This window comes from Chiroxiphia lanceolata, chromosome Z (genome assembly GCF_009829145.1).
Source record: "Chiroxiphia lanceolata isolate bChiLan1 chromosome Z, bChiLan1.pri, whole genome shotgun sequence".
Taxonomy (NCBI): domain Eukaryota; kingdom Metazoa; phylum Chordata; class Aves; order Passeriformes; family Pipridae; genus Chiroxiphia; species Chiroxiphia lanceolata.
The window spans coordinates 46,189,399-46,215,825 of NC_045671.1; the positions used below are offsets into that span (position 1 = coordinate 46,189,399).

Genomic DNA, 26,427 nt, shown 5'->3' on the forward strand with positions numbered 1-26,427 from the left:
AAATAAGTTTAAATATAAAAAGCCCTAATTCACTATTTGCAGCACATAGCATCAGAGCATTATTTCCAGCATAACAGCTGCTGATAACAATGAAATAAATAGACCAATTAGACTATGAAAGAAATGATACAAAACTAGTATGCAATGTTTTCTTTCGTATGTGGAATTTCCATTGCATTCTGCACAGCTACTTGTTAATCCAGTTAATAGCCCACAAGACTACCAGGAAATGAGGTGTGCTCCAACAACTCTACAAACTACAAAAAAAAAATAAATTAGACCATTCTAAATATTATCACCAAGCAGAAACTGACTGCCTGTCTAATACAACAGAATTATTTCACTAAGGAGATGACAAAATGTAGTTCATAAGCATGAACTCCGTAAGAGCAGCCTGTTATAAATGGATTTCTGAAAAGAGACCTTCATGCATTTTGCTGTGAATGGGGACTATTTCCCAATATACACAGAAATTCTGAGTGTGTGAAAATAACACATATCATCAACTCCTAGCGATGACTGTATTTTACAGCATAAACTTCATGTTGTACATAGCTACTTAAAACTAAGAATTTAAATTAGTAAACATGCAAACAAACTAATTCTAGAAGATGGTTTTTTAAGAAAGTAAGCAGCTATTTGACAAATAATTGAAATCGCAAGGGTTTAGAAATGCTGAAGCACTCACTTTCTTTAAAATACTGTGCCTTCACTTTTCAGTTAATGGATCATTTGTGAGCAATGCAATTCTTCCACTTTTTTTTTTAATTCCCTTATTTTACATATGTAATAGCAGAAACTATAAATACACCTAAGGTTTTTCAACTGCCTACAGAGTACAATACAATGTTACAATAATGTAAACTGTGCCATTGTAATATTAACAATGGTAGTAATCAAGTCTGAGTTGAAATGCATGTATGTGAAAGCAAAAGCTGAAGTAAGAAAAAAAAAAAGTTAAAAGAATGGTGTGCATCGAGACACAAGGACATGAGCAGCAGCAACAAACAAGCACACACAGAGAAAACACAGCTTGCACCAGAACTCTGTTGTGGATGACTTTTTTAGCAGACAATCTGTGATGAGACCACAGTGGAGAGGACTCTGGTACAAAATAACTGCACTATAATAAAATGAGGATGAAAAGAAGGTTACAACACATTATATGTGCTATTTCACTTCCTTTTTACAGGATGACAGGCTATAGACCTATAATCAAAATAAGGAAAATATTGACAATGGTCAGCAGTATTGCTTTAGATTTCAGGTGGATCGTAAAAAGCTAGAGAGTGAAGCCAATGTCCCAAGTGGCATAAATAATTGTCCAAAACTGAGTCTCTCATCATGTCTCAAAAAGAAGCCAGAAATCATAGAGAGACATCAATAACTTGTATGCCTTGTCTTCTGTGCTGCCAAAATAATGCTACCCAGACTACCTGAACTCTTATGTGGCTCTAAGGATACAGGACTAATGGTGGGTACATGAAACCTACTTCAGAAACTAACTAAAAGGAAAATCATCTTTTCCCAGATGGTCTTCCAATTCTTCAACAATTAATTCCTATAACTGTACTATACTTAAAAATCAATAATCAAAAGCCTTAAAAAGGATTCCAGATTAGAGAGTCACGATAGCTGATGTGAAAAAGAATGTACATAAAGAACAGAGGTTTTTTAATGTAAAGAAAAACAATGAGCATTTTTTTTAAATTCTAAGACACTAAATAGCTACAATTACTTAAAAGCTGTTCTAGGCAAAACAAAAATAATAATGTGAATACCAACAAATAAAAAGAAATAAGATGCATGTAGAGGTTTTTGCAGCTACTGAAACACTTCACTAATTTTTTGTTTGGTTGTTAGTTTCATCCACTTGATTTTTTTGGTACAATATTGATAGAAAATAATAATATCATCAATGCCTGAAACATTTGAAGATATAAAAATCAAACTCTAGACTGAAATGTTACAATAAAAGAAGACTGTAGAGCAGACCTTTGGTTTTGTTTTATCAGAGGAGCTCTGAGTTGAAAGGAACTTTTAATTACCACCACGTACACCCCAATAAGGGAATCTGACTGTTCCTCCTCTTAATATTCTTGCAGCTGGAATCCATGCAGTGAATAGGGAGGTAGAGACCCATGTGAATACACGGGACTAAGAACATGGGAAAGCAGGAAGAACTGGGGTCTGTATGTATTCATGTGTGCGTGTACTGAAAGAGAGTCGGTGAGGAGAGGGTGAGGTTGGACATATGGAGAGAAGGAATCCATATGAGGATGTTTGGCTCATGATGTGCCCAACAAGAGAGAAGATGGTAGAGGGAAGCAGAAGCACAGCAACTTGCAGAGACACATATAAAAATGGAAGCTGGATGCTTAGCTGAGTTCAAGAGGATAAAGTAAGAGAGAGAAAAAAACTAGAGAAGCAGATAGGAGTCTGTGTGAAGAGAAACTGTAGAGTAGACAGAAGGTGGCTTTACCAACAGGCAATAATGAGAAGATAACTTATTTGACCAGAGGAAAAAAGAAGAAATGAATGGAAAACAAAGCCAGACAGTTGTGATCACTGCACATTATCTCTAAGCGGAATTTGACCAGATTTTGACTGAATTTTTTTTTTCTATATTGATTTTTGACAGCATGCAGTAAAGATGCAGAATCTGACTACGAGATAGGACAGTGATCTGAAATCTGCTGAGAAAAGACAGCTACTAAGGATGCATGATATAACTAGTGGGGCAGATCATGCAAAACTTCAGTAAAGTTTTAAGGGCGAAAAAGAAGCAATCAGGAAAAACCCCCACATTATCTCTATAGAGATCTCACTGCCTCCAGAAACAGAGGAAATAGAAAAAAACCACACCAAAGTAGAAAATGCAGCAGCTGAATCACACAGTGTGAAACTAGAAGTTCAGATTTTTTTCAGCATCAATCAGCATTCCAAGCCTGTGTATGAAATCAGCAACACTTCTGAGTCAGGAGGGCTAATCTTAGGTTCAGGTAAGCCAATGTACATGTATTTCAGCTGCTCCTGGCATCTGCTCTTCTTTACTCAAGGTGATAATGCATTTAGCAAAAAAAGCTCAGATAATATGCATATAGTAAATCATATCAATAAATAAATTCTACATATCTCAGTCTCAACTGAGACTTCAGTTCTAAGTGGGTTTGCTGGCTTCAGTGCATATCACAGAAGAAATACAAAAAGTCAGCTGTGACTTGGTGCTATATCCTAAAGTATCACTACATACAGAAAATAGCAATTCTATAAAAATCAGTTAAGATTTAGTAAGTTGTACCAGCTCTACCTCAGTGCCAGCTACAATGGTATTTCTACAATTTATGCCATGTAGCCCTCTTTTCCAACAAAGGCCAAAAGGAGAGCCTAATAGGTCAGGCAGAACACGGCTTTATTTGCAAATGCTTCTGACCTAGCATGCCCTGTGGAAGTAAAAACTGCTGTACCATACAGAAAGTAGCAATGGAGTCACTTTTCAGAAGAGACAGAGTGAGTAACGCAGGCCAGATCAAAGTCAGCTGCAGGTAGGACAGCATGAACAGGTTAGAGAAGTAACCCCAGAGTTTGGTTAAGAATCATACATCATTCCTACGGTTGGGAAAGACCTTTGACTGAATACCACCACGCCCACTAAGCCACATCGCAAAGTGCCAGGTTTACTCATTTTATGAACACTTCCAGGGATGGTGACTCCATAAAAATGGTTACAGGCACTACAGAAATGGCTATGCTCTTTCTGAATGTGCCTGTGAGTCAGTGCAGTTGACATCAAGCAGTGCTGCACCTGAGCTAATAAAACCTGTCACCTCTGATTTGTTTCTGCATCAACAGCACAGACAATTTGCATCCCAAATGATTCAGAACAAATCTGAACAGGTTACCTTACATGGAAGCAAAGTAGGAAGTTATGACCTTGCTGAACTCCACCTTGGAAGCCAGATACATACGTCTACATATAAGCTGAACTTAGTTGAAATCCAATTCCAGCAACCCTCATGTAGTATTAGACTACTGGATATTTCCACAGCTGCTTATATGTACAAGCACAGCTCTACCTGTCTCCAGTTGCCAGAGTTCAAAACATCCATGTATGTCAGCATGAGTCTAAATAAAAGGAACACATACTAACTGCAACTAAATAGCAACCTGCCTTTTTTGCAACCATCAAGTAGGAATTCTGTGGTGGCATCAGGAATGCACATTAGTACTCCAGGAAAACGTCTACAATGCATTTAGTATTAGAATGAAAAATTTCCATAACTGCCCACTGAGGGCAGGGAATCACACCCAGAGCAGACCACTGACAGAACAGACTAAATACAGTCTACAGGCCCAGAACGGATTGGGAGACAAGAAACAACTCCTGGAAAACTGCTTAGAACTGTATGAGTGATGTAAGGACCTGGTACAGAAATAAGATCTAGTTTTCATAATATAGAAATACATAATAGACTCACAACATATTATATTAGCATAATGTATATGCTAGAGGAAGCTAAATTAAAACTCAACAGACAATACGGATTCTTGAATTGCTTAATTTTTGAATGCCTTACATAACAAAACAAAAATGCATTCAAAATATTTCTGGGGTTATAATTTTAACTATTAATGGTTAATAAATGTTTGTATAAATAGAAACCTGAAACAGAAAATAGGCTATCAACTTATGATTAAACAGGCCAACAGCTAAAAGGAGCAAGTCACAAAATGTGTGACTTCAAGTTTCCTTCTACTACCTTGAATCAAGCAATGGTATATATAAAGATGTTTGCATTGACTCTCAATTAAATAAATCCTTCCAGAGAGAGTTGGTGCAGGCATTACGATGGTGCTTATCTTGACTGCCTGTGCAGACTCTTGGCTGGAGGGACAGAGGCATCATGGAAGAGTCTACAAGATAAACTGTTGAAACAGTTGCATGAAGTAGTAACTGCACCATAGTATTCCACATCTATCTTCAAAATGCCCTATTCTAGAGCACACATTTCAGGAACATGCCAAGCTCCTACCTCTAAATTAAATTATCCTCTCAGGACAAGTTAAAATTCAAGCATATTTAAATGACCATAAAGAAGGAGAAGAAAGAATTTTGTGGCTTAGGATTGTTTTTTTGCATTTTACAGATTACATTTGATTTTGACTTTTTTGACTTCCCCCCACAGGAAGATAAAAAAACATTCAAAATTTTAAAGGGATTCCCGTAGTTTCTTTTTGATTACATGGGAAACTGCAGGATAAATTATGAGCAAGTGAAAATGCATTTAAGTGACCATGAGTACCTCAGTGAATTAAAACCCACTAAGATCACTAAGAGAGAAGTTGGGACCAGGAAGATAATAGTGAGAAAAGGTAAAGGAGAAGGGTTTCTTCTTTTTCTGTCTTTTTCCATGAAGATGCTGAGTTCACTTTAAAAAGAACAGGAAGCAGGCTATGTCAAGCCCTTCAGCATTTTCCTGGTAACCTTCACACCCCCCAAAAAAATTCAGCATCCATTTGTCTCAGGTTGTCAGTCTGGACTCTGGCAGTATTCCAGGCAGTCTTTCTGATCACCAACTAAATTTGCTAAAAATGAGCTGTTATGAAATCTCCTTATGCCCTGCACGGCCTTAAGAGACAATGGCAAATAGTTCTTTTGCTGTTCTGAATACCAAAGCAGCTCCTCATCATTATTTCTCTTTCTTCAGTTTTAAGGTCAACAATGCAAGATAAAGTACAAAAACCCCACTGGGAAAACAGACACAGAACAAAGAAAAATTAATGAATTAACACAGAAAATATGAGTAAAATGCTCAGTTTTTCAGACTGAGTTGGCATTACAGAAAAGTTACATGGTTTCTCACACAGTACTATAAACCATACCTTACACAAAGTTCTGCTGTTCCTCATTTTGGAAGCCATCCCTTACAAAGGCTTATCTACATTAGTAAATTCCAGTGGCAGCAACTCACTGAACAACCTTAAGATTGGAATCCCACATTATTTTTCAGTCAGATTAGTCAAGTCCGTAAGACAATACAAACTCATGGTGCCATACTAAGACCAAGCATTTTGCAAATCTTGGGATTTCTCTTCTCAAAATTCATTAGCAATTCTCATTTTAACTTCTGCTGTCTTTCTTGGGATAAACTGCATACTTAAAGTGTATTACAAAAGATTATTGAAAAGTTACTGTACTAAGTTATGAAATAATGTACTATCCATACTTTTATATCCAAAGATATCAGAAAAAAAACTCCATCTGATATCACCTTTGCAACAAACCTTATGAAACCATTTTGGGTGATATTCCATTATTAAGTAGTAAAAACAAAGCAAGAGTATTACAAAGAAAATAACAGCAACCTATATGATTATTAGAGTTCATAATACTAAAACGTTACAACAGACTCATTTTTCTAAGCAGAAGTTTCGAAAGTTATGAAAATCTTGGGTGAGATACAAAAATTTGAGAATCTGTATTGGGTTTGCCTGGTAAGGCTTTGGTGTTGGGGGCACTACATGGGTGGCTTCTATGCGAAGCTGCCAGACATCTGACAGAGCAGATGCCAGGTAGCTCCAGGGTGGACCCACCGCTGGCCAAGGCCAAGCCCATCAGCAACAGTAGTAACTCCTCTGTGAGACTGTACTTAAGAAGGAAAAAAGTCATTGTGCAGAAGCAATTGCAGCCTGAGGTGGTTTGACCCAAAAGCCAATTTTCAAACCCCCCACAAATTCACCCAAATGTGAGGGAAGTTTCACACAGGCACAAGCTCAGTATGGGGGAATTACATCAACATTTACTGTTAACAGAAGAAAAACTATATAGTAATATATATACAACAATCTTAACTAATCTTCCTATGATAAAACAATGTATTTACACAGACTACTCCTCCCTCCCCTCATAAAGTCCAGGAAGAGAAGAAGTAGTTCTTTCACTTTCAGGGCCACAGCTCTAATTCATAATAGTTGGAAAATTCTTCTCTTCTTCTCTCCTCTGTAGGGCGTGGGGATCTGCTCCCACTTCTGGCCACTCAGTTATGCTATCGAGGGCTCGCCCATGGGCTTCGAGGGAAACAGCTCATTATCACCATGGTCTTCACCATGAAGTACAGAGAGTTAAAGCTCAAAGTCTTTATCTCCTGCTCCATGAAGGTTTCCTTCCACAGGAGTTTCAGGAGGTCCTCTAAGTCTGAGGCCACCCCTCCTTTCCCAGGTCAAAGGGTTCTGGGGGTTTGGGCTCAAGTCCCCACCCCAAGAACGCTCCAGCAGACCTCTCTCCGTCTGCTCTGTCTCAGCTGGACGCTGGTACTGTCTGGGCCATTCCAGGTCTGCTCTGCATTTGGCGTGCTGCCGCCACTTCAGCATCATGGCTGTGTGCCCTAGCCCATCCCGGGCTACTCCATGGCTGCGTGTTGCCGCTGCTTCTCCAGGGTCATGGCTATTGGCCTGACCCACTGCAGGCCACTCCTTGGCCTGCGCTGGCTTGGCTCCAGTGCTGTGCCTGCTCGCCGGGGGCCTGGCTCCAGCCACTGGCTGGCCACTCAAGCCCCACGCTGCTGCCTCTTGCTGGTGGCAGGGGGTGAAAAGCCCCCAGCCCTTGGCCACAGCACCCAGTCCAGTTTTAACACCACACTGGGCCCCCTGCAGCCCGGCCTGGGGGGGAAGAGGGGCCTGGCCCCCACGAGGAGGTCCGCCGGCCCCTCTGCTATCTCTCTCACCTCATGGTTTCCCTAATTCCAACTGCTTCTTTTCTGGTGCGTATGGGAATATGTCATTTCCACAGGGACATACCAAGCTATAACTGGCTCAGCACCTAAAACACCACCCCTGTAGCTACCCATCTTCCAGCTCCAGAAGGGAAGGTTTTCTCAAATCATGACACAGCCAGAGAAGAGATGAGTGAGAGTATGTGAGACAAACAGACTTGCAGATACGAAGGTCAGAGGAGAAGGAGGAGGTGCTCCAAAAGCCAGAGCAGAGATTCCCCTGCAGCCCGTGGAGCAGCCCACAGTGAGGCAGCTGGATGTCTAAAGGAAGTTGTGGCCCTGTGGGAAGCCTGCACTGGAGTAGGCTCCTGACAGGACCTTTGGCCCCGTGGGCGACCCACACTGGGACAATCTGTCCCTGAAGGACTGCACCTTATGGAATGGACCCATGCTGGAGCAGTCTGTCAAGAACTGCAGTCCACGGGAAAGACTCATGTCAAAGTTCATAGAGAAAGTAAGTAACATACAAGAAGAGGAAAACTCTATGTTAAAGTTCTCTCTTAACAAAATGCTTTAATACAAAGATAATTTCAGAATTGTTTTCTCCATTCTTATTCCACTAAAAATTTAATGGGGGAAAAAATTACGGCACTGTAAAATTCAGGTTATTTTTTGTTACATGGTAGGTGAGAGGCTCTTATAAGGATCTGGGCAGTTAATATTTAGTTAATTTTAGTTAATATTTCAATGTCATTAGGGTAAAAAGAATAAAATTTATTATTTGCAAGAGTGCTTTAAAGGTTATTGCAATTTTATCCATTACACAATCACAAATCAACATTTTAAAACCATCTGCTTGGCTAAATTGCTTTTTCACAGCAGGTAGCTATCATAGCTTAAGCCTGCAAATCAGATTTGTATAGATATCAATTTCAAAATATATAATATTTTTATAAGAAAAATAGTAAGGGTTCATTGACTCGATTTCAATTACTGTCTTGGCCATTTTGGGAAGGAAAGGGGAGGAAAGGGAAGACAATTTGTTTAGGATTTCATGCATTTTAGCTTCTGTTCATATATGACAATTAATATTTTAGTTTATTTTTTTAATCAATTAGAAGAATAGCTTTTAGAAAGCAATAATAAATCTAAATTGTATAATAATTAAACTGGGCACTACACAACAGAAACATACCTTCCAAATAATACTCTTTGGAATACTGATTGAGGGTTACTTATTAGTAGGTAGTCATCACAACTTACTGAGATTATTATTTGTGGTATGTGTGTCACAAAGAATAAAAAACAGTTGACAGAAAATGCTTTTCTGTATTCAAAAAACTATTTATTACACATCTTTACTTGGGCAACAGTACCAGCTGCTTAACCCAGAAACAGGAGAACTCGGTCCTTTTAAAAATATTCCAATAGCTTTTTCCCATATCAAAATGCATGTTTCCCAATACACATTCTTTAAAATGTAAGAAAGAGTCCTATCTTGTGATGTTCATGGGGCATATTTTATTAGACAACTGTAAAATACATCTTTGTTTCAATAGTTGTTATGATCTTTGAGTCCTCAGAACAAATTGTCTTTTACCAGTTTACTGGACTCTCTTAACTTGATATAAGACTCCTGCAGCTTCTCTTATTCCTGTGTTTTCAATTTAGTGGAAAAAGCATCCTAAGTTCATGTCATCATCAATGGTACCATCATAAAAATATGGTTACAAATACAAAAAATGCCCAAGTTCTGTCTTTTCAGGGCTTCTCCTTTCTCAGTTTGAAGGACTGGTTTTTTTTATTAGATGTTGACTGAGAAATGAGGAGGCCTAGAGTTATCCAACCCTAGAAAAAGATGCCACATTCTGCTTACAGGACGTTCCTTCCCACTTGTAGAGGAACCTGCAGAAAGATGTGTAGGACAAGACCAAGGAGAGAAGAGACCTCGTCCCTAACAACCCAGCCAATGCCAGGGAGATGGGATGTATTTTTCTACATGTCATCCCTTGAAAGAGAATTTATAAAATACATGTAATATATTAAGATATTTTTCTCATTTCTTGACAGGTCGTGGACTGTGAAAAGGATAACCAAGTCTGTCTTTCTGTAGTGGAGTAATCTATGGTGGATTGACACTGGGTGGACACAGACAGTGAGATCAGCATGATTAACAGCAAATAAATAGTAAGTAAATGATGGTTCTTTTTCACTAACATATATAATTTTTCAGCTATGCTTTCACTTTGACTATGATTCTACAATATGCTCTGTTACATTATTTATTATTTCAGTTAAACCTTGCTACATCACCCATCTTGACATTTCTTTATCAATGTGATTCTTACTCTAGGACACACATCACTTATGTTAACACCCACCTCCCCTCCCCGCACAAGAAATGGGGTCTACCTCCAAAGGATAATTGTCTTTGTCATTGTCTTTGTCAACTTTCTTTATTTCTGTGTTATTTGTTGGCAACATCTGGACTATTTTTGTGCATCTCAACGGACGGATACACGCTTAAAATGCATCTCCAACCTTTCTCTCTTGTTTTCATTGATGACTTTATCCACATGTGTAGTTTTTAATACCATTTACACTTGCAACAAAGAAAAATGATTTCTCTGCAGAGACAGTTTATGACAGAATCACTAACAAAGTAGCACCTCTCTACACACAGTGTAAGTTTCAAAAAATATTTTAAATATCTGAATAAATTAAGACTCTGAATTGAAATCAGAATCTGGAATGTAAAGCAGAATTAGCTGCTATGGAACCACATCACAGCAGTCTGAAAAGACACAGCAAGTGTACAGCCTACATTTATTTGGGATATAAAAACAGTAGAAAAATTGCAAACATTAAACAGAACTCAGAAAAAAACCAGGAGAAATCCCTACTTTTATGGAGATGCTTCTAATTTTTTCCTCAGGGAATAAACTGTCAGACACTTATTAATTACCTGCCTTCTGAGCCATACAGTCACAGAATACAATTCTAAGCTAAAACATGACATTTTTAGTTATTAAACAGAATGTCAGAGTTAAACTGCCTAAACACCTTCAAGCATAAACAAATTTAAACATAGACAATGAAGATACTTAGAAAGGTAAGTGTTGAGTGCAAGGCAAGTTTACCACTATTCAGTTCTTTAAGAGGTAGACTTAAATGCCAAGTCAGGGCACTATAAACTATCATTTTTTGTAATCTCATCCAAACCTGTCATTAGAAAACAGAAAAACAGTAACATCAGAATCACTGCTTCTCTGAACTGATCTAAGTGATTTCTCTTTCCTCTGTCAATTTCTTTAGAGTTGGCATCCCTATGGATTCCTGCTGATTTGGTCCCTCTCACAGTGTGCTCCCAAGAGCCCATGGGAAAGTGTGATGGCTTGGATGTTGTACAGTCTTTATGGGGGCATACAGGCAGAGAAGACAGAGGATTAACAGACCTTCAAAACAAGGTAGAAATCTTCTCTGCAAGAAGTTTCTTGCAAATTCAGAGTCAGATAACTCAAGAAGGTTTGGACAGACTTGGACTGCAAAATAGGCATAAGAATCAGAGAGAAGTTCTCACTAATTCCTCCTCAATTGCATTAAGTTTCAACTCCTTGTTCTGAAAATCCTGAACCAGAATGATAAAGGTATTAAAAGATCAGGATTTACTTTTACCTTCAGAGATATTTGGAGAAGCTGATTACCAAAGTACTCCTCAAAACTGACACTGCTTTTAGTCTTAATTTTAATAAAATTATTCACTCATACAAATATAATAATCTAATATAATCTAATTGAATTAAGGCAGAAAACTCCACGAGGTCAAATATTTCATCAGTGCTCTTGTACTAAGGCCAGCATTCAAGAATTATAAACAATTTAAGCATTATGAATAAAATGGTTCTTAAAACCTTCTTACTGTATAGTTTTGAAGACAAATCCAGTGATATATATAAAGCAAATACAGTGTTGCATATTAAGCAGTACTAGCGGCTAGCAAACAAACACATTTTCCAGCTGCTGAGAAAATCAACAAAGAGGTACAATTACCTGAAATCTGTTATCATCCCAACAATCTAAAATTCTCTCCAGCCATTGACAAATAAAATGAACTCCAGATGCCAAAAATAAATCAAGAGGAACTCATAAACTAAACAGTGCATTCTGGTAAAGAAAAAAACCCAAACCTGATACACTCAGACATGAAGTTTCTTTAATTACATCTTAACTTTCACTACCTAATTATACTGTTAAAGGAAATAGCACTTAATATCTTGTCACAGGAAAAATGAAGCTTCTGTTGTCTTGAAAGGCTACAGTAAAACAACAGATTTGTGGAGCTCACTCCTCTCCAATCTAATAGAACCCAGTGTTTCCAAAGATTTTGCAACACAGGTGACTTTCGAGGTCAGTCACAAGAATGCAGAAAAAGACAAATAGAAAAAAATACATTTTGCAGTATAGAAACAATACTTATGAAAATATGCCGCAAAAAAAGGAGAAAAAAATTACCTGGAACAAGCTCCATAACGATATAAATAGGTTGTCGTTGTGTGCAAACTCCTATAAGTTTTACAATATTAGGATGATCATATTGTTTGAGTATTCTGCAAAACATAGAGTAAGTTAATTATATTAATAAACTTTATCGTACAAACTAATTAAGTATTATGGGAAAATATTTTAAACCCTTAATGTTATTTTAATGGAATATGTCATTATTGTTATCATAAAGGAAAAAAATCAATGTAATAGATTAATCATCGCTGTTTGAAATGGAGGGCATACTGATTCACTAATACATCAAAACTGAGCACTGTATTATTCTTATTTTACATTTGTCTACATAATGTTTATCTATATAACTGAAAAACAACCTGACAGGTATGCAGTTTCTCAAGAATCCTTGTAATTAAGTAGCATTTCTGTGGTGGAGCAGGCGTGTGGTGGAGCTACATCAAAAAGATATGCACAGCATATCTCTATACTTCCCTGCTGCACTTTTCAAAAGCACACTCATTCCAATTTTACTTTGGGAGATTAATTAATACAATAAGTTTTAGAAGACTATAAAGTCTGCAATTTTAATTTTGAGAATTAAATGAAAACATGTACATCTTCTTAGACAATGCTTTATTAAGAACATTTGCAGTCTAAAACAGCATGCTATGATTTATAAGTGAAACGAAGAGCAAGAAAGAATTCTACAGAGATCTTGTAACATAAATGTTCCTTCTGATATTTGCTGACTCAAAGCATCTACTCTTTTTCCTTTTCTTACTAGGATCAAGAGTAAAATACTAACATACCTGGTACATACATATTTAGTGAAAAATAACACCTTTTTTTCCTTTCAGACCATTTTTTCCAGTAGCATCAAGCTGCTTAACAAATGCTGATTAACAAATGCAAAATCTCTGCAGTTGCCAAGTTACAAGCTTTTTAAAATGATTCAACAGATAGGGTGGCTGATCTTAATTTTATAAATGTAGTTAGTGTCTTTTACTTTCCCATATTGATCATACTAGCCTGTGAGTAAAAATTAAAACATCTGAAGCTTCATAGCAAGAGGAAGAAAGCTAATTTAAAAATGATGAAATTATCTCAAGACACCCCTCTACCCTGATGATGATTAACAGCATCTTCCAGTCTTATCCCAATCCTCATGGCACATTCTAAATGAAAGCACTTACAACAGCAAAATTGTGCTTTATAAGCACAGTTTCCTTTGCCAAAGATACGGGTTCAGCACATGCAGATGCTACAGCATTTACACAATAAAAATGCCTATGTTTGTTACTAGGGTGACAGTTGTGGAATGTACTGAGGGAGAAGAAGGAAGAAAAAAGTTTGACTACTGCTTTGAATTTTCTTGACGGTCACATTTTGTAAATCCATTTAGTAATAAATCTTGAAAAAAACCCCACATAACAAGTACATATTTCAAGTAAATTTAGAGAATTTACCTGGCTTCTGACAGAAATTTTATTTTCAGTTCCTGAGGAAGATCTTCTTTGCAAGTTTTCACAGCAACAGGAGTTTTATCCTTTAATGTTCCTTTATACACTTCACCAAAATTACCCTGAAATCAAGAGGGGAAAAATCATTCTAAGTAAACAAAATCTTCAAAAATCTCCAGAAAAAAATAATGCAGGCATATAATGTAACTAGTATAGAACTTTGAAACATGCTTATGGAGTCAAATCAGGTTTTCTTCCAATATCTGCCCCTAACAACAGCAGTTCACATGATATAGTACATCTATTATACGGACACAGTGCACGAGCTGTAGTTTGACTTTGCTCGAAAGAGGGGAAAAACACCCATTAATCAAGTAATTACAATTTTTTTCATAAAATATCTTAGTAGCTTTTAAACTCTACTGACAGTGATAGTTGTACTTTTTTTTCTTATTCTTACTCCTGCACACCTTCGTTTTCTCACTATTGTATTTAGTGAATAGTTTTTAACTTGCAGTCTGCACAGGACCAAAAATTATCCAGAACACTAGGACAAAACACATGAAAATAACATAAACATTCTCACATATATAAGAAAGAAAAAACACAAAATAAGAATGAAAACATTGAATATTAATCTTGACCATAAATTAAGCCCACTGCAAAACGTATTGTCTTGTCTTCCTCCAAAAAGTTTGGTGATCTGCAATTTCTTTAAAACCTAAGGTCAGCACTGCTCTATAAAGGCATGCATGTAAGGCTTACATACTCCTTACATACTATTTGGACAAGACTTTAGAAAGCAGCTCCTCTTATAATCAGGCTTTTTAGGTAGTCAACAACATACTCCCAGGGCAAGTAATTTATTTTTTTTTAGCTCTCATAGAAGAAAACTGAAATAATAAAGACCATGAACTCCATCAGACCTATTTTTTACTTAAATAAAAACAAAAGGAAAATTAGTTACAACACAAATTGAAGGAAGAAGGAAATTGTGGGGTATAAAACAAAACAATATTACGGATTAAAAAAACCAAGTGAAAAAAACAAAAAGAAAACTGAAGATCTCATACTTCTAGTTAAGTTTTACATTTCCCAAAGAATAAGCACAACCTATGTCTGATTAATTTCTGCATGAATTACACTTCAGTGTCCTGGTCTGGGGCTGCATGTCACTTTAAAAAAAAAAAAAAAAAAAGCAAAACTGCTAGAATTGTTTTCCTTTCTTTCCTGAGTGATGCAGATTTCATACATCATGCAGCTGAATACAGCATTGTCAAAGATGACAGAAAAGGGAAAAAAAAACTCAGATGGAAAACAGTAATGTGGTTCTAGTAACAAAGGAAGAAACGTAGGGCTAAACACATTTCCAGTATTATTTTCTATACCCTAGGACAAGGAGGATGTAGCTGGCAAGCAAGGCATAGGATGTATGACAGCCCTTCTAAAACAGCATTGCCAAAGGCCAGTACACTACCTCACATCTGAAATGGCATGAGGTCCCCAAAGGTAAGAAGCTGAGTTGCTCCCAACACATTTTCCTCTATCCTTCTGGTGAGAGGTATTAAACAGTGAAATCTGAATCCACCCAAAGCACTATGTAAGTCTTGAAAACACTTATTTCTTTATTTAAAATATCAAATTCTTATTTTATATATAGATATGATTTTCATGTTCCTGTTATGCAACTTTCATTTTGTGAGATATTGTAGAAAAATTACTGAGTAAATAAACTGGCCATTCACTCCTGAGGTAAAGAAAAATCTTTGTCTTTTCTAAAGTTTGTATCTCTTACGCACTAAACTTTCATGATTTCTTCCTCATCTTTTCCAGACCACTCAAGATTTTATAGACTCTCAAATTTCTCACTTCCATGGTGAATGGCTGTAGTTTACTTAACATTTTGTCATATGGATGCTGATGATCCTGTCACTCTTATCTTTTTCAGTTTGACTACATCTTTTTAGAGATGGATGCATAACAGATTTATACTGTGTTCCAAGAAAGTCTTTAAAGAACATGTCCTTCCATAATCACTTCCAAGTATTGAGTTGTCTTTATTGAATGTTAAAAATGCTTTGTGCCAAAAACATGCAATACATATGTAAATTCATTTAGTAAAATAATTGTCTTTACTCACCTACGCTAATTCATATTTATTTTTGTAGCAAGTAAAAGCTTTTTTTATACCTGAAACATCTTTATTTTTCTCCCTTGATACGATCCTGTTTAAGAATGTGAAGCTGTCACAGTATCTGCATTTTATGCATCTTACTCTGACAGAGATTCTATCCTGGGTAACAGAATTTTCTGAGAGTATTGAATTCCCCCATTTCTTGAACTTCTCATCAATTCTCTTAGTGTGCATCACAATAAGAAGGCAACTACTGCTTTCATTTGTCTCCTTCTCATTTAATCTTAGTTTTCAGTCTTTGGGAAATCTTTTGGAACATTGTGTCCAAAGTGGCACTCACAATGGTCTTCACAGATGCAAACGTGCCAAAAATGTAGGTGAAGACCTCAACTAATTTTAAGGACTTAGAGCTCCTAAGCAGAATTTCTAAAGTACAAATTTATAAACTACACTATATAACAATTAATTTCAATAAGATTGTGAGGTTACCTAATATTCATCAGTGAAGGAATGAAAGCAATCATACATAAGAAACAACCATTTGTTTAAAGAAATAATGATTTAGTCATCTCACTGTATGAAATCTTATACATAAATACACATTTACCTGTTTCTTAACACGGTTTTATTTATATTTTGCAACAACATTTTTGTAAGACTATAGAAAGTAAAACAGCCACATCATGCTTTACAGAAATCTAGTTAGATTAAAACCCTTCCAGAAAGGAAAAATATGTATGGTAGTTAAATACTTTCCACAGACATTATAACATTTAACAGGAAGTGTGATTTACATTTGTTTAAAGCACAAGGCTGTCTTGTGTATTAAGGTAAAGAATTGATATAAAAATCACATACTACAGTAATTTAAATGAGAAGGTATACAGGAATAGCCTAATGATTACTGTACATTTATTCAAATGTTATTTAGCTCACTTTATTACTTACTTTGCCCAGTAATTCCCCCAGTGTGACATCTTCATGATTGAGAACCCATTTCTTATCCTATGAAAAGAAGAGGAAAGAATTTTTAATCCGTGCAAATATGTAAGATAAATTTTCTTCTACTTCTCTCAGTGGAAATGGAGCTGAAGAAGTTATTATATTCAGACCACTCAATCACAAGCATGCCAAGAAGTTTTAAAGCTAAGCCTTTATAATTTAAGAGTTCAGAAAACTTGCTATAAAATAGTGAGTTTTATATATATATATATATATATATATATATATATATACACCATATAGCAAATTTTTATTAGAAATTAAGCCTACAACATGACAGTATGTATGCAGATAAGCACTCTGCAAATTTTCACACTAGCTCTGGAAATTGGCATCTAGTATCCAGTTTTTAACAATTCCCCAAGTGAAAATAAGATAAGAAAACTTCATTTTGGTATACGAAACAACTTACTGTTAAATCAAAATAACTCCCACACTTCCCTCCTCAGTGTATATGAAAATGAAGTAATTTTTCCACTTATAAGCAAGACACATATTTGCATCTCTTGTTTCTTTGCTGCTGGTTTGAAACATTACAGGCAACTACTTGAAAAGACAACAAATGCTAGTTAAAGTATTGTCTGGATGTGGCCCCTGGGGATATGGTTTAGTGATAATGGTGGTGCTGGGTTGATGGTTGGATCTAAGATGATTTTGAAGGTCTCCTCCTGCCTTGAGTTGATTCTGTGATTCTGTAACATAAAGCTTGAGATCATCTTAAAGGAAGGTGTTTTGTTTGTTTTCTTTTTTTTTAACTGTGAAAATTCTACCTCCCTTCAAGGGGGGGATTGGTATCTTTTAACAAACACTCCTCAAGGGCAGCACTGTGAATCAGCATTACTTCCTTTGGTCTACACAACCAATGAAGTCTGCTGTCAACTCCTCAGGAAGGTGGAGGCTTGTATTAATTTATGTCTCACTCTTTTTCCATCAAATAAAACATTCAGCAAGTAACTCAGAGATTTTCTGGGTAACTAAAACAACGAAAGGAACATAGAAGAATTATGCTGCACAGTGCACCTTGTAGGGAATTACAATACTCCACATTTTTTGGTGAACATGAATTTAGCAAATTAAAAGATGGGTGGGGATCATTGCTATTGCAATTTCAATGCTTTTTTTCTTAAGCACAATGTCACAAAATCACACAGACCATTGCTCTTGTAAGCTGTGCACAGTTTACATTCTAGCAACTCCCTAAATGCCTCTATTCACCCAAACTTCCAGCACAGAAAACGTCTTAGCCTCATCACGTGAATTCCTGTACCACTTCACCGCACTGTATAATGGGATCCAACCTTTACCATTCCTTATCCTTGGGCGGGAAGACTTGAGAGGAATTTCTCAATATCCACCAATTTATTTTTTTCCTATAAACAAGATTATCGATTAAAACTACTGCCTCACTGATCAAACATCATATGAAACATATTTTCTTCATCTCCTCCTTGTAATAGATATTTTTTGCTGACTGGACGTCTCATTCAGAAGCTGTTATCCTACAAACAGATAGGAAGTGCCATCAAACTGCACATTTTCCTTTAACAATGAAACTCAAACTGAAGAAAACAATTTGCAAAGAAAGCTGTAAAAAAACCCTAAATCACAAAAATTACTGCTTGGAGGTATTAACATAATGTCTTTTAGCATTGAAATAAGTACATTAAAAGGCAAAAAGTTATAGAATTAAAATTTGATGGATTTTTTTAACTGTTTAACTTTCAAGGATTCAGTAGTTCTGTGAACAATTTTTTGTACATATTGACAATGTGGCATTTCAAAAGCTTGTTTATGAAGAAAAAAAATCCAATGATGATCCTTCAGAGGACTAATCGATGAAAATGGCACCATAAACTGGAATCAAATGATCTGTTGAAGGATTTGTTATCAGTGTATCAGTACATTAATCACTACCCGTAGTTTTTAGGAAAACCTTCAGCCATTCATTTTACCACTTTAACCCATGCATTACATTATCATAGTTCTGCCAGATTTTTCACAATCAAAGAATTATTCAAAGTTTGATCAGCTGTGTTTGATATAACCCCTGTTAAACTGCACCCAACCAGCTTCTTCAGCAGATAGTAAGAAAAAAATCTAAGAGAAGAGACACTGTCATCTACATCATACCGGTGTATAATTCTGGTATTAAAAAAGAAACAAAAAAGAAACCAAATTTTCTAATTTGCAGTGTGTTAGATATTCATTTAAATACTGGTTCAAAAAAAAATGTAAGTGGTTCAGATAATTGCTTTTCATTAATAAACTATAATATGAACAGTACAGTAAGGTGGACAGTAAAAAGGATAAGACTTTCTACTTCAAGTATGTTGTCTCACTAAATCTATTTGAATTGCACTGAGTTGAATATGAAATCATTCAATAATTTTAGATAGCTGTCAATACTTAATAATAAATCAATAAGGCACACAAAGAAATGGATACATATTAGCATATCATAAAAAAGTTAATGTCATGTCTGATCATAAAGTTCTTGATCTCCTGTAAGTGCTTAATTCATCTACAGATTAATCACGTGTGTGAAAGACACTGAATGTTACAGAAGAAATGTGACAGTAAAATGGGACATAATATTCTTGAATGTAGGTACAGATCAACAGACACTTTAACACACATCAGTACAAGTCACAGAAATTTTCATTTCAAAAGAGTTGCTTCTAAATCAAATAGAGCAAATCCTCCACATTTTCATACCTAATCAAACTAATCTGAATGACAGCAGACAGAACTCCTGAGACTATTGATGCCCATTACAATTCCACCCAGAAGGAGCCCGTTTATGATGCAGCTCTCTTCTTGTGACACTACTATAAATCTCTCTTTACTTTGTGACTGTTCAGATTTTTCTACTGTTAATTTTAGACCACAGAATATAAAAGCACTTTAAACAAATTCAGTTACAAAAATTAGCACTTGAGCATACTTGATTGTAATCTTAATGATATACCTTATTTCCAAATGGAATTACTTAAGAAATCTACAAACTTTATCACATTCTACTTTATTTCTGTCCTGTGGCTTCCCCCAGGAGAAACTGAATTACATGAATGCCATAGCACAGGAACTGACTTGGCTCAGCTCTGACTAAGCTTCAGCGCAGCTTGGTAGATAACCCTTTATCAGACATGAGGAACTAATGGTAAAAGCATGGTTTTGAGTTTCTCTATGGAAGAACACCTGGGAAATGATAAGATATCTAAAGGATAGAAAGGAATTTATTCAAGGCAGACAATTCTTGGGTGGGAAAAGAAAGATGAGCAAGAACCTTACTGAGACCGCTCTTATTAGTACATAGTTGTTTCCACTGCAGGCAAAGGAGTTCCTTCTTCCCTGGCTGGGAAAGGCATTACTGCCTTCTGAAGCCACATCCTCCCACCTACTTTGTTCAATGGTGTTAGAGTTCCCTGATTATTATTCCTCATTAACTACTAAGCAGCAGGGCAAATGTGTAGTTAGGGCTGGCTGCTCCCTGGGCTTGAGCAGCCACAGGGGACTCCCTGGCCAGCAGGATACCAGCCAGGACACCAGCCCTTTCCCCAACCGTTTATTTAAGCAAACAGTTTGCTATTGACTACCTTTCCAGACTTTCTCAGACTATCCAGTATAACTTGTTTGATTTCAACAAAGATATAAATTTTCAAAGAGGAGAGTTATTTCAAAAGTTAACTGTAACTCACAAAAAGACAAAATAGTAATTAAAGAAATAAAACCTGTAGGAGGCATATCCCAGGGATGCAGGGTGATGTATGTATTCTGAGTCTCCAGGTAAAACACTGACACACATGGGCAGTGTGTACCCTACAGTGATTGGGTCCAGGCGAATCACATGCCCCCTGAGGGTATATAAAGGGGGTTTTTCCTTTTAATAAAGGATTTGGCTGTTGGAAAACCTAACCGCTGGGTCGTGTCTTATTATATTATATTAATAAGCCATAAAAACCTTTACTGTCAAAAAGAATACTTAATCTGAAATTTTGCCTTTTATTTGTAAAATAAAGTATTCTGGACATGCAGTATTCTTTTTCTGGATATGCAGTATTAATCTTAGAATGGTATTAAGTTTCATGGTTCCCTGGACCATAGTAAGTTTCAAACCCTGAGCAATCAGCAGGGAATCAATTGTTCATCAATACTTTCTTCAATGAGAATGCAGATCCAGTTGTGTTGTGTGCAAGCCACTGAGTACCAGTATGAACAGCAGATGGTTGCTGTAGAAGATGCAACCGCATTTTTCTTTTTCTGAGCTATGAGACTGAAATGTTATCACTATTACCGTAAATGTCTTCAAAATATACAAGCTCAAGTCCTTAGTGCAGTTTTCCTCCTGCCTATCTCCCTTCATTAGGAGAAACCACATCAAAGAAATCACAAATTATTAAACTAAAAAGACAACTTACAAATTAGTTGCAGCTAAATTATAACAGCTTTCAATAAAGTGGAAAACATAACCAAGTGTTCAAATTCCCTCAGCATTATTTTTCTATAATTTTCAGTAACAATTTCAATCATTAAGAATTCTAAAATGGTACTTTTTCAAATTAACAACGAGCAGTAACACAACTAAATACTAAACTTTTTAAAACAGACATTTTGGGAATTAGATATGAATTTAAGAGCCTCAGCTTAAACACTTTGTTCTAAAAATTTCACCATTTCTAGTGGAAGAGAGAAAAGAGGATAAAAAGAAAAATGCCACCTGTGCTGTATTCAGTTTCAGAGAACCACCAAACAAAAACAAGATTCTTACCCAAACTCCAAAGCAAGATTTGTAAAAGAGGAAGAGGGAGAAAATCTCAATGAGGTTCCAAGACAGTATGAATAAATAAGATTTCTATGTTATCATCACTGTTATTTACTTATCTCATGCTCTGTCACATTATTTACTCTTCTTAGTTCAGAAGGCAGTATCTCTAGCAAATTCTGTCCCTGTTTTTCATCTTAACAGTAGATGTAACAAAAGCAAAAAAGGCTAAAAAAACCCTCAGTTGATTTAGGGAGCCCCAAAATGAATTGATGAAAACCAAATGTGTTGCTTTAAGAGAAATGAAAACATAAGACTTTGCAGCCTCAGAATCTATCTGGACACAGCATGGGGCATTAACCAAAAAGCTAAACATCCCTACCCTTTCTCTGAGGAGAGTACATTAACCCTTAACATTTCCCTAAAATAACCCCAAAAATAGTGGGATTTTATCAACATCTCATGAAACTAGTGCATAAACATGCATGATGTTTCTTCTTGTAAGCAGAAAAAAATGCATCAGAAAACTACTTTGGAAAGTTGTATTTGCTCTCCTTCTTCCAAGTAAAATAGAAAACATCAGTAGTATGAATTACTGCAGCTAAGAACTATTTTCCCACAACAACTAAAATGGAAAGCTAATCTTTCATTTTCAGTATTAAGGATAATTACAGTAAAATTCTTTTTACGGCTATGAAAACCAGAGTCACAGACAATTTTTATCACATAGGTATTCAAATATCACTTATCAGAACTTGATGAACCAGAGGAAAAAAAGAAGTGAATAATAGCTGTGTACACGTAGATGGGCCTATCAATGGGGGAATGAGAAATGATCTTTTTAGAGAAGTAATATTTTTGACATCACCTGTGCCAGTAGACCTAATGTTCATATCAATTTCATGAATCATAAACTATGTGTTTCAAGTCCTTCAGATTAAATACGGAAATAAAGGTAGCTGGTAGAAAAGATTTTTCAAAAGAACAAGTAAGTTTTATAAGAGGGGTTTTGAAAAACCTCACTGGCAACTTCTTTAAAACTGTTTCAGAATAAAGATTCATGAGCTGTAAAAATTGTTATAGAAGTTGCTTTGCATATTAAGCCACACTGATGAAACTCAGTGTGAGCTGTAAAACAGAATAATAGTGCAGACAGGTTTAGCTCCTTGGAAAAAGTACTATTTTATCTGACTTCTTACTGTTAGGTAAAAAAACCACTGTGAAGTTCAATCTTTCTGCTAAATCAAATTGTAAATGGCTATAAACCAAGAAGGTAGAACTGAGATTCACAAAAGCTATTATGCAAGGTGTAAACTGCAGAAGAGACCTCAGATGAACTGCACAGCTGTTCTTCAAGCAATCTTACTTAAAGATCAGTAGACAAAATGACTGTAGAAGTCAATATACAGTACCACTTTTCCTGACTTGTTTTTGGAACGATGTGCAGTATTTCCCTTATTCAGGAAAGGGCTAGAAATAGATGCTGAGGATATTTGAGGAAAAATAAAGGAAATAGAGAAAAATAGAGAAGAAAGAAGAAGCCTGAGGAAGAACATGACATAGGACGTGAAATCTTAGAGCACAGAAAAGAGAAAGTCAAGTTTATGTCAAAACCATGATATTTCAAACATTTTAAAACACATAGAATTCCTCTGGATGATAAATTCAGCTCCGAAACTTAAGCACTCCGCTAACCAAATATACGCAAACAGAAAAATTATCTGCCCTGGATCAGATATGCCTTCCAAAACTAGTGACAATCTTCTGTACACTCAAAGGAAAACAAAGCTGTGTGATAACATGGTTTTTCATTTAAACATTCCATGTGATTAAAATAGACAAGAATGGAAAAGCAGAGTTATATCATGTGTACATAAAAAAAATACACTCAAATGATTAAAATAGGCTACAATATTTTCACACAGGCACAAACACCCACATATGAAGAGGTATGTCAGATAGGGTAGGGAGACTACAGATGTATGCAAAAATGTCCAAGACAGTCTTCTTGAGCTATGTAAGATACTTAGTCACATACTTAGTTCCATCCTGACTTAACTTCAAAACATCCATTGTGTCCAGTTAGATGGTTTCTTTTCCCTGTGAGGAGAAATATTTAACTCATCCTTTTGGCAACATCCACATACTAAGGTATACTCTCTGCCAGACTGTTCCTTGATATACCCAACAGTCCTTCAAAAATAATTTCTAAGTTAGAGTGGTAGGCATACAATACCTTCCAAACTGCTGCAGTTCCCACCTTAGAACTTCTACCAAATTATTATTTGTGCAAAACACAACCCAAAGATCCTTTGTCCTATCCTTTCCTAGCCACACCTCCTCATCTTGCACTAGGTTTCATAATCTTCAGAAAACATGTTAAAACCATTGGAATGGAATAGAAGTAATCTGTCAAAATTTCAAATAAACTTCTATATTAGCTAATTTTTGATTGGGAAAGAGCAGGGAAAAGGCAAAGCCACACAGAAAGAAATCTGTAGCCTTAATTGACGAGATTTCAGCGTGAGTTCCAGTAAGCTCTGCCTGCACTCCAAGTAAGACAGATGATGGCATTGAATCAGAAATCATACAACATTACATAGATGTCAACAGTTTAAAAGAAGCATGCTGCATTAAGATTTTATATCAGATGCACATAGTTCTTTAACAAGATATTGCTAGTTTCTCACATACCACTAACTCATTATTCAGAACAGCAAAAGCGCTGGAAAAATCTCTTGGTGGCAGAGAAAAAGCCAGTCAATGAAGGACACACAAAGGGAAGTGGTACAGAAATGGCTCTGCTAAATATTAGCAGATTCTATTATTATTTTTGTAATCTTCTGAATGCTGTATTCAGCATATTTTTTTTCTTCTGTATTAACGACTTTAGCTAGACAAAATTTTCCTCTGTGGTCTATGGCAATCAACTCTTTGCTGCTGTGGTGGTTTTGGCTGGAGGAATTTTGTTCACAGTAGCTAGTATGGGGTTATATTTTGGTTTTACATGTTTAATTAGTCCCTTGACAAAGATAACTAACACAGGAAGCAATCTTTATGGCATGCATGCGTACACAATCTCCTCTAAAATTAAAAGATTCCAGTGAAGGTGAATTTTTTTAAGCTTTTCCCATGAATTCTAGCAGGCTATACAAGACATTAGGAGGGGACACAGCCAGGACAGCTGACCCCAATGGACCAAAGGAAGAAGACGCGCAGAGTGACGGCATTTTTCTTCTCAAATCATGGTTACACGTGATGGAGCCCTGCTTTCCTGGAGATGGCTGAACACCTGCCTGCTCATGAGAAGCAGTGAATGAATTCCTTGTTTTGCTTTGCTTGCACGTGAGGTTTATGCTTTTCCTATTCAACTGTCTTTCCCTCAACCCATGAGTTTTCTCACTTTTACCCTTATGATTATCTCCACTATCCCACTGTGGGGGAAGTGAATGATCCTCTGTGTTCAGTTGCCAGCTGGGGCTAAACCATAACAGTTGCACCTTTTCTGTATCTTTTGTATCCTTCCCTAAAACTCAAAAATCTGAGAATTAAGTACACAGCATCCTCCTCAATGTGTCACAACTCCTTCTGAATAAACTGGCCCACAATTAAGCAAACAAATCTACTATTCATGCTCTCACAAACAGATCTTCTTGAGAATTCAGACACGACTACACACATTTGATGAACGCACCTGATTCAAGAAAGCCATACCCTTCTTAGCCTGTAGCTGCTTTTGTGTGTAACCTTTGCTACTGCACAGCTGAAATGTCATTTCACTCCTTTTTAACATCTTTTTCCACTTAAACTGATAGATGCTAAAATACTTTGAAGCAATCATAAGCTACTTCACAGTACCTGACTGCGCATAACTATAATTCTACAAGGGAATTTAAGAGCTCAGACACTCGTTTTTGCTCTTAATCTACACTGTGTTTTTTGACCTGTGAGAGCTTATGTTCAATGAAGGTTACATACTTGCAGCCACATCCTATGAAAATATTGCAAACTGACTGCACAAGTAGAAACAGGAAGAAGAATATAATTAGAGACCTACAAGAAGTTTATAACTCACAATTTTATAAAAAATAATTATTATAGAATATTTTCATTCCAAATCTGAGGAAGCAGCCAGAATCCATAAAAAAACCAGGATGTTACTTCAGCAGAAAAGGTGTTGCAATCATACATAATTCTAATATAATTTTATTATTGTGCTATATTAACATCTGGTTATAAAGTTTCTGACAAAAACACTGAAAAGCCACAGCGCAAAGCCCTAGTTTTTACAAGTGTTCCACAAGGACTTACAGCCAGAATGTTACACAATAAAGACAATCCTTTGATTTTCACGTGTATATACAAAATGTCAGCAATAAAATCTAGTAAATCTAAATAATCTTTGACAAAGGATGCTTTAATCAAAAAAGTTTATTCTCCTAGTTACCAGATTCCACTGAAATCTTTAATTTAATAATTTTTTTTCCCTTCCTAACAACATACCTACTTTTTTTTTTTTTAGTAAGAATGAATGGCTTAAATTTTAGTTATTTTTATTTCCCACTGTTCCAGTTGTGTTCGAGATAACTCCTTTTTTTCAATTTGCACTCCACACAGCACTATGGCATTCTATAATTTTTTTATATGAAAGTAGTACAGAAACCAGGAATTCACGTGTAGCCAAGGTGCCCATTTAATATTTCTAGAACAGAAATTTTTCTTTAAGACATTGGTCAAAAAATACACTGTGTTTGCTAAAATGGAATTCATATACTTGATAAAACATATTTTTTTTCTAGTTTTGAGGATAATGTTTACACCCTTTAAGAGTCTTATCTTCCAATTTTAATCTAAATC

The 26,427-nt window shown here is 36.0% G+C and overlaps 1 protein-coding gene across 3 annotated transcripts in view; it reads right to left on the reverse strand.

Annotated features, from left to right (window-relative positions):
* Positions 1–26,427, reverse strand: part of FER (FER tyrosine kinase) — a 155,963-nt gene that overhangs the window by 43,392 nt on the left and 86,144 nt on the right. Inside the window, exons 14-17 of one of the 3 annotated variants that reach the window (XM_032675244.1) lie at positions 16,755–16,811; positions 13,679–13,794; positions 12,225–12,319; positions 11,297–11,331 (exon numbers count right to left, since the gene is read on the reverse strand). In XM_032675244.1, coding sequence (XP_032531135.1) covers positions 11,312–11,331; positions 12,225–12,319; positions 13,679–13,794; positions 16,755–16,811 — 288 coding nt within the window. In that variant the 3' untranslated portion in view covers positions 11,297–11,311. Of the gene's footprint in view, positions 1–11,296; positions 11,332–12,006; positions 12,112–12,224; positions 12,320–13,678; positions 13,795–16,754; positions 16,812–26,427 lie in introns of those variants that run through there. The other 2 variants (XM_032675243.1, XM_032675242.1) reach the window with 2 other exon arrangements.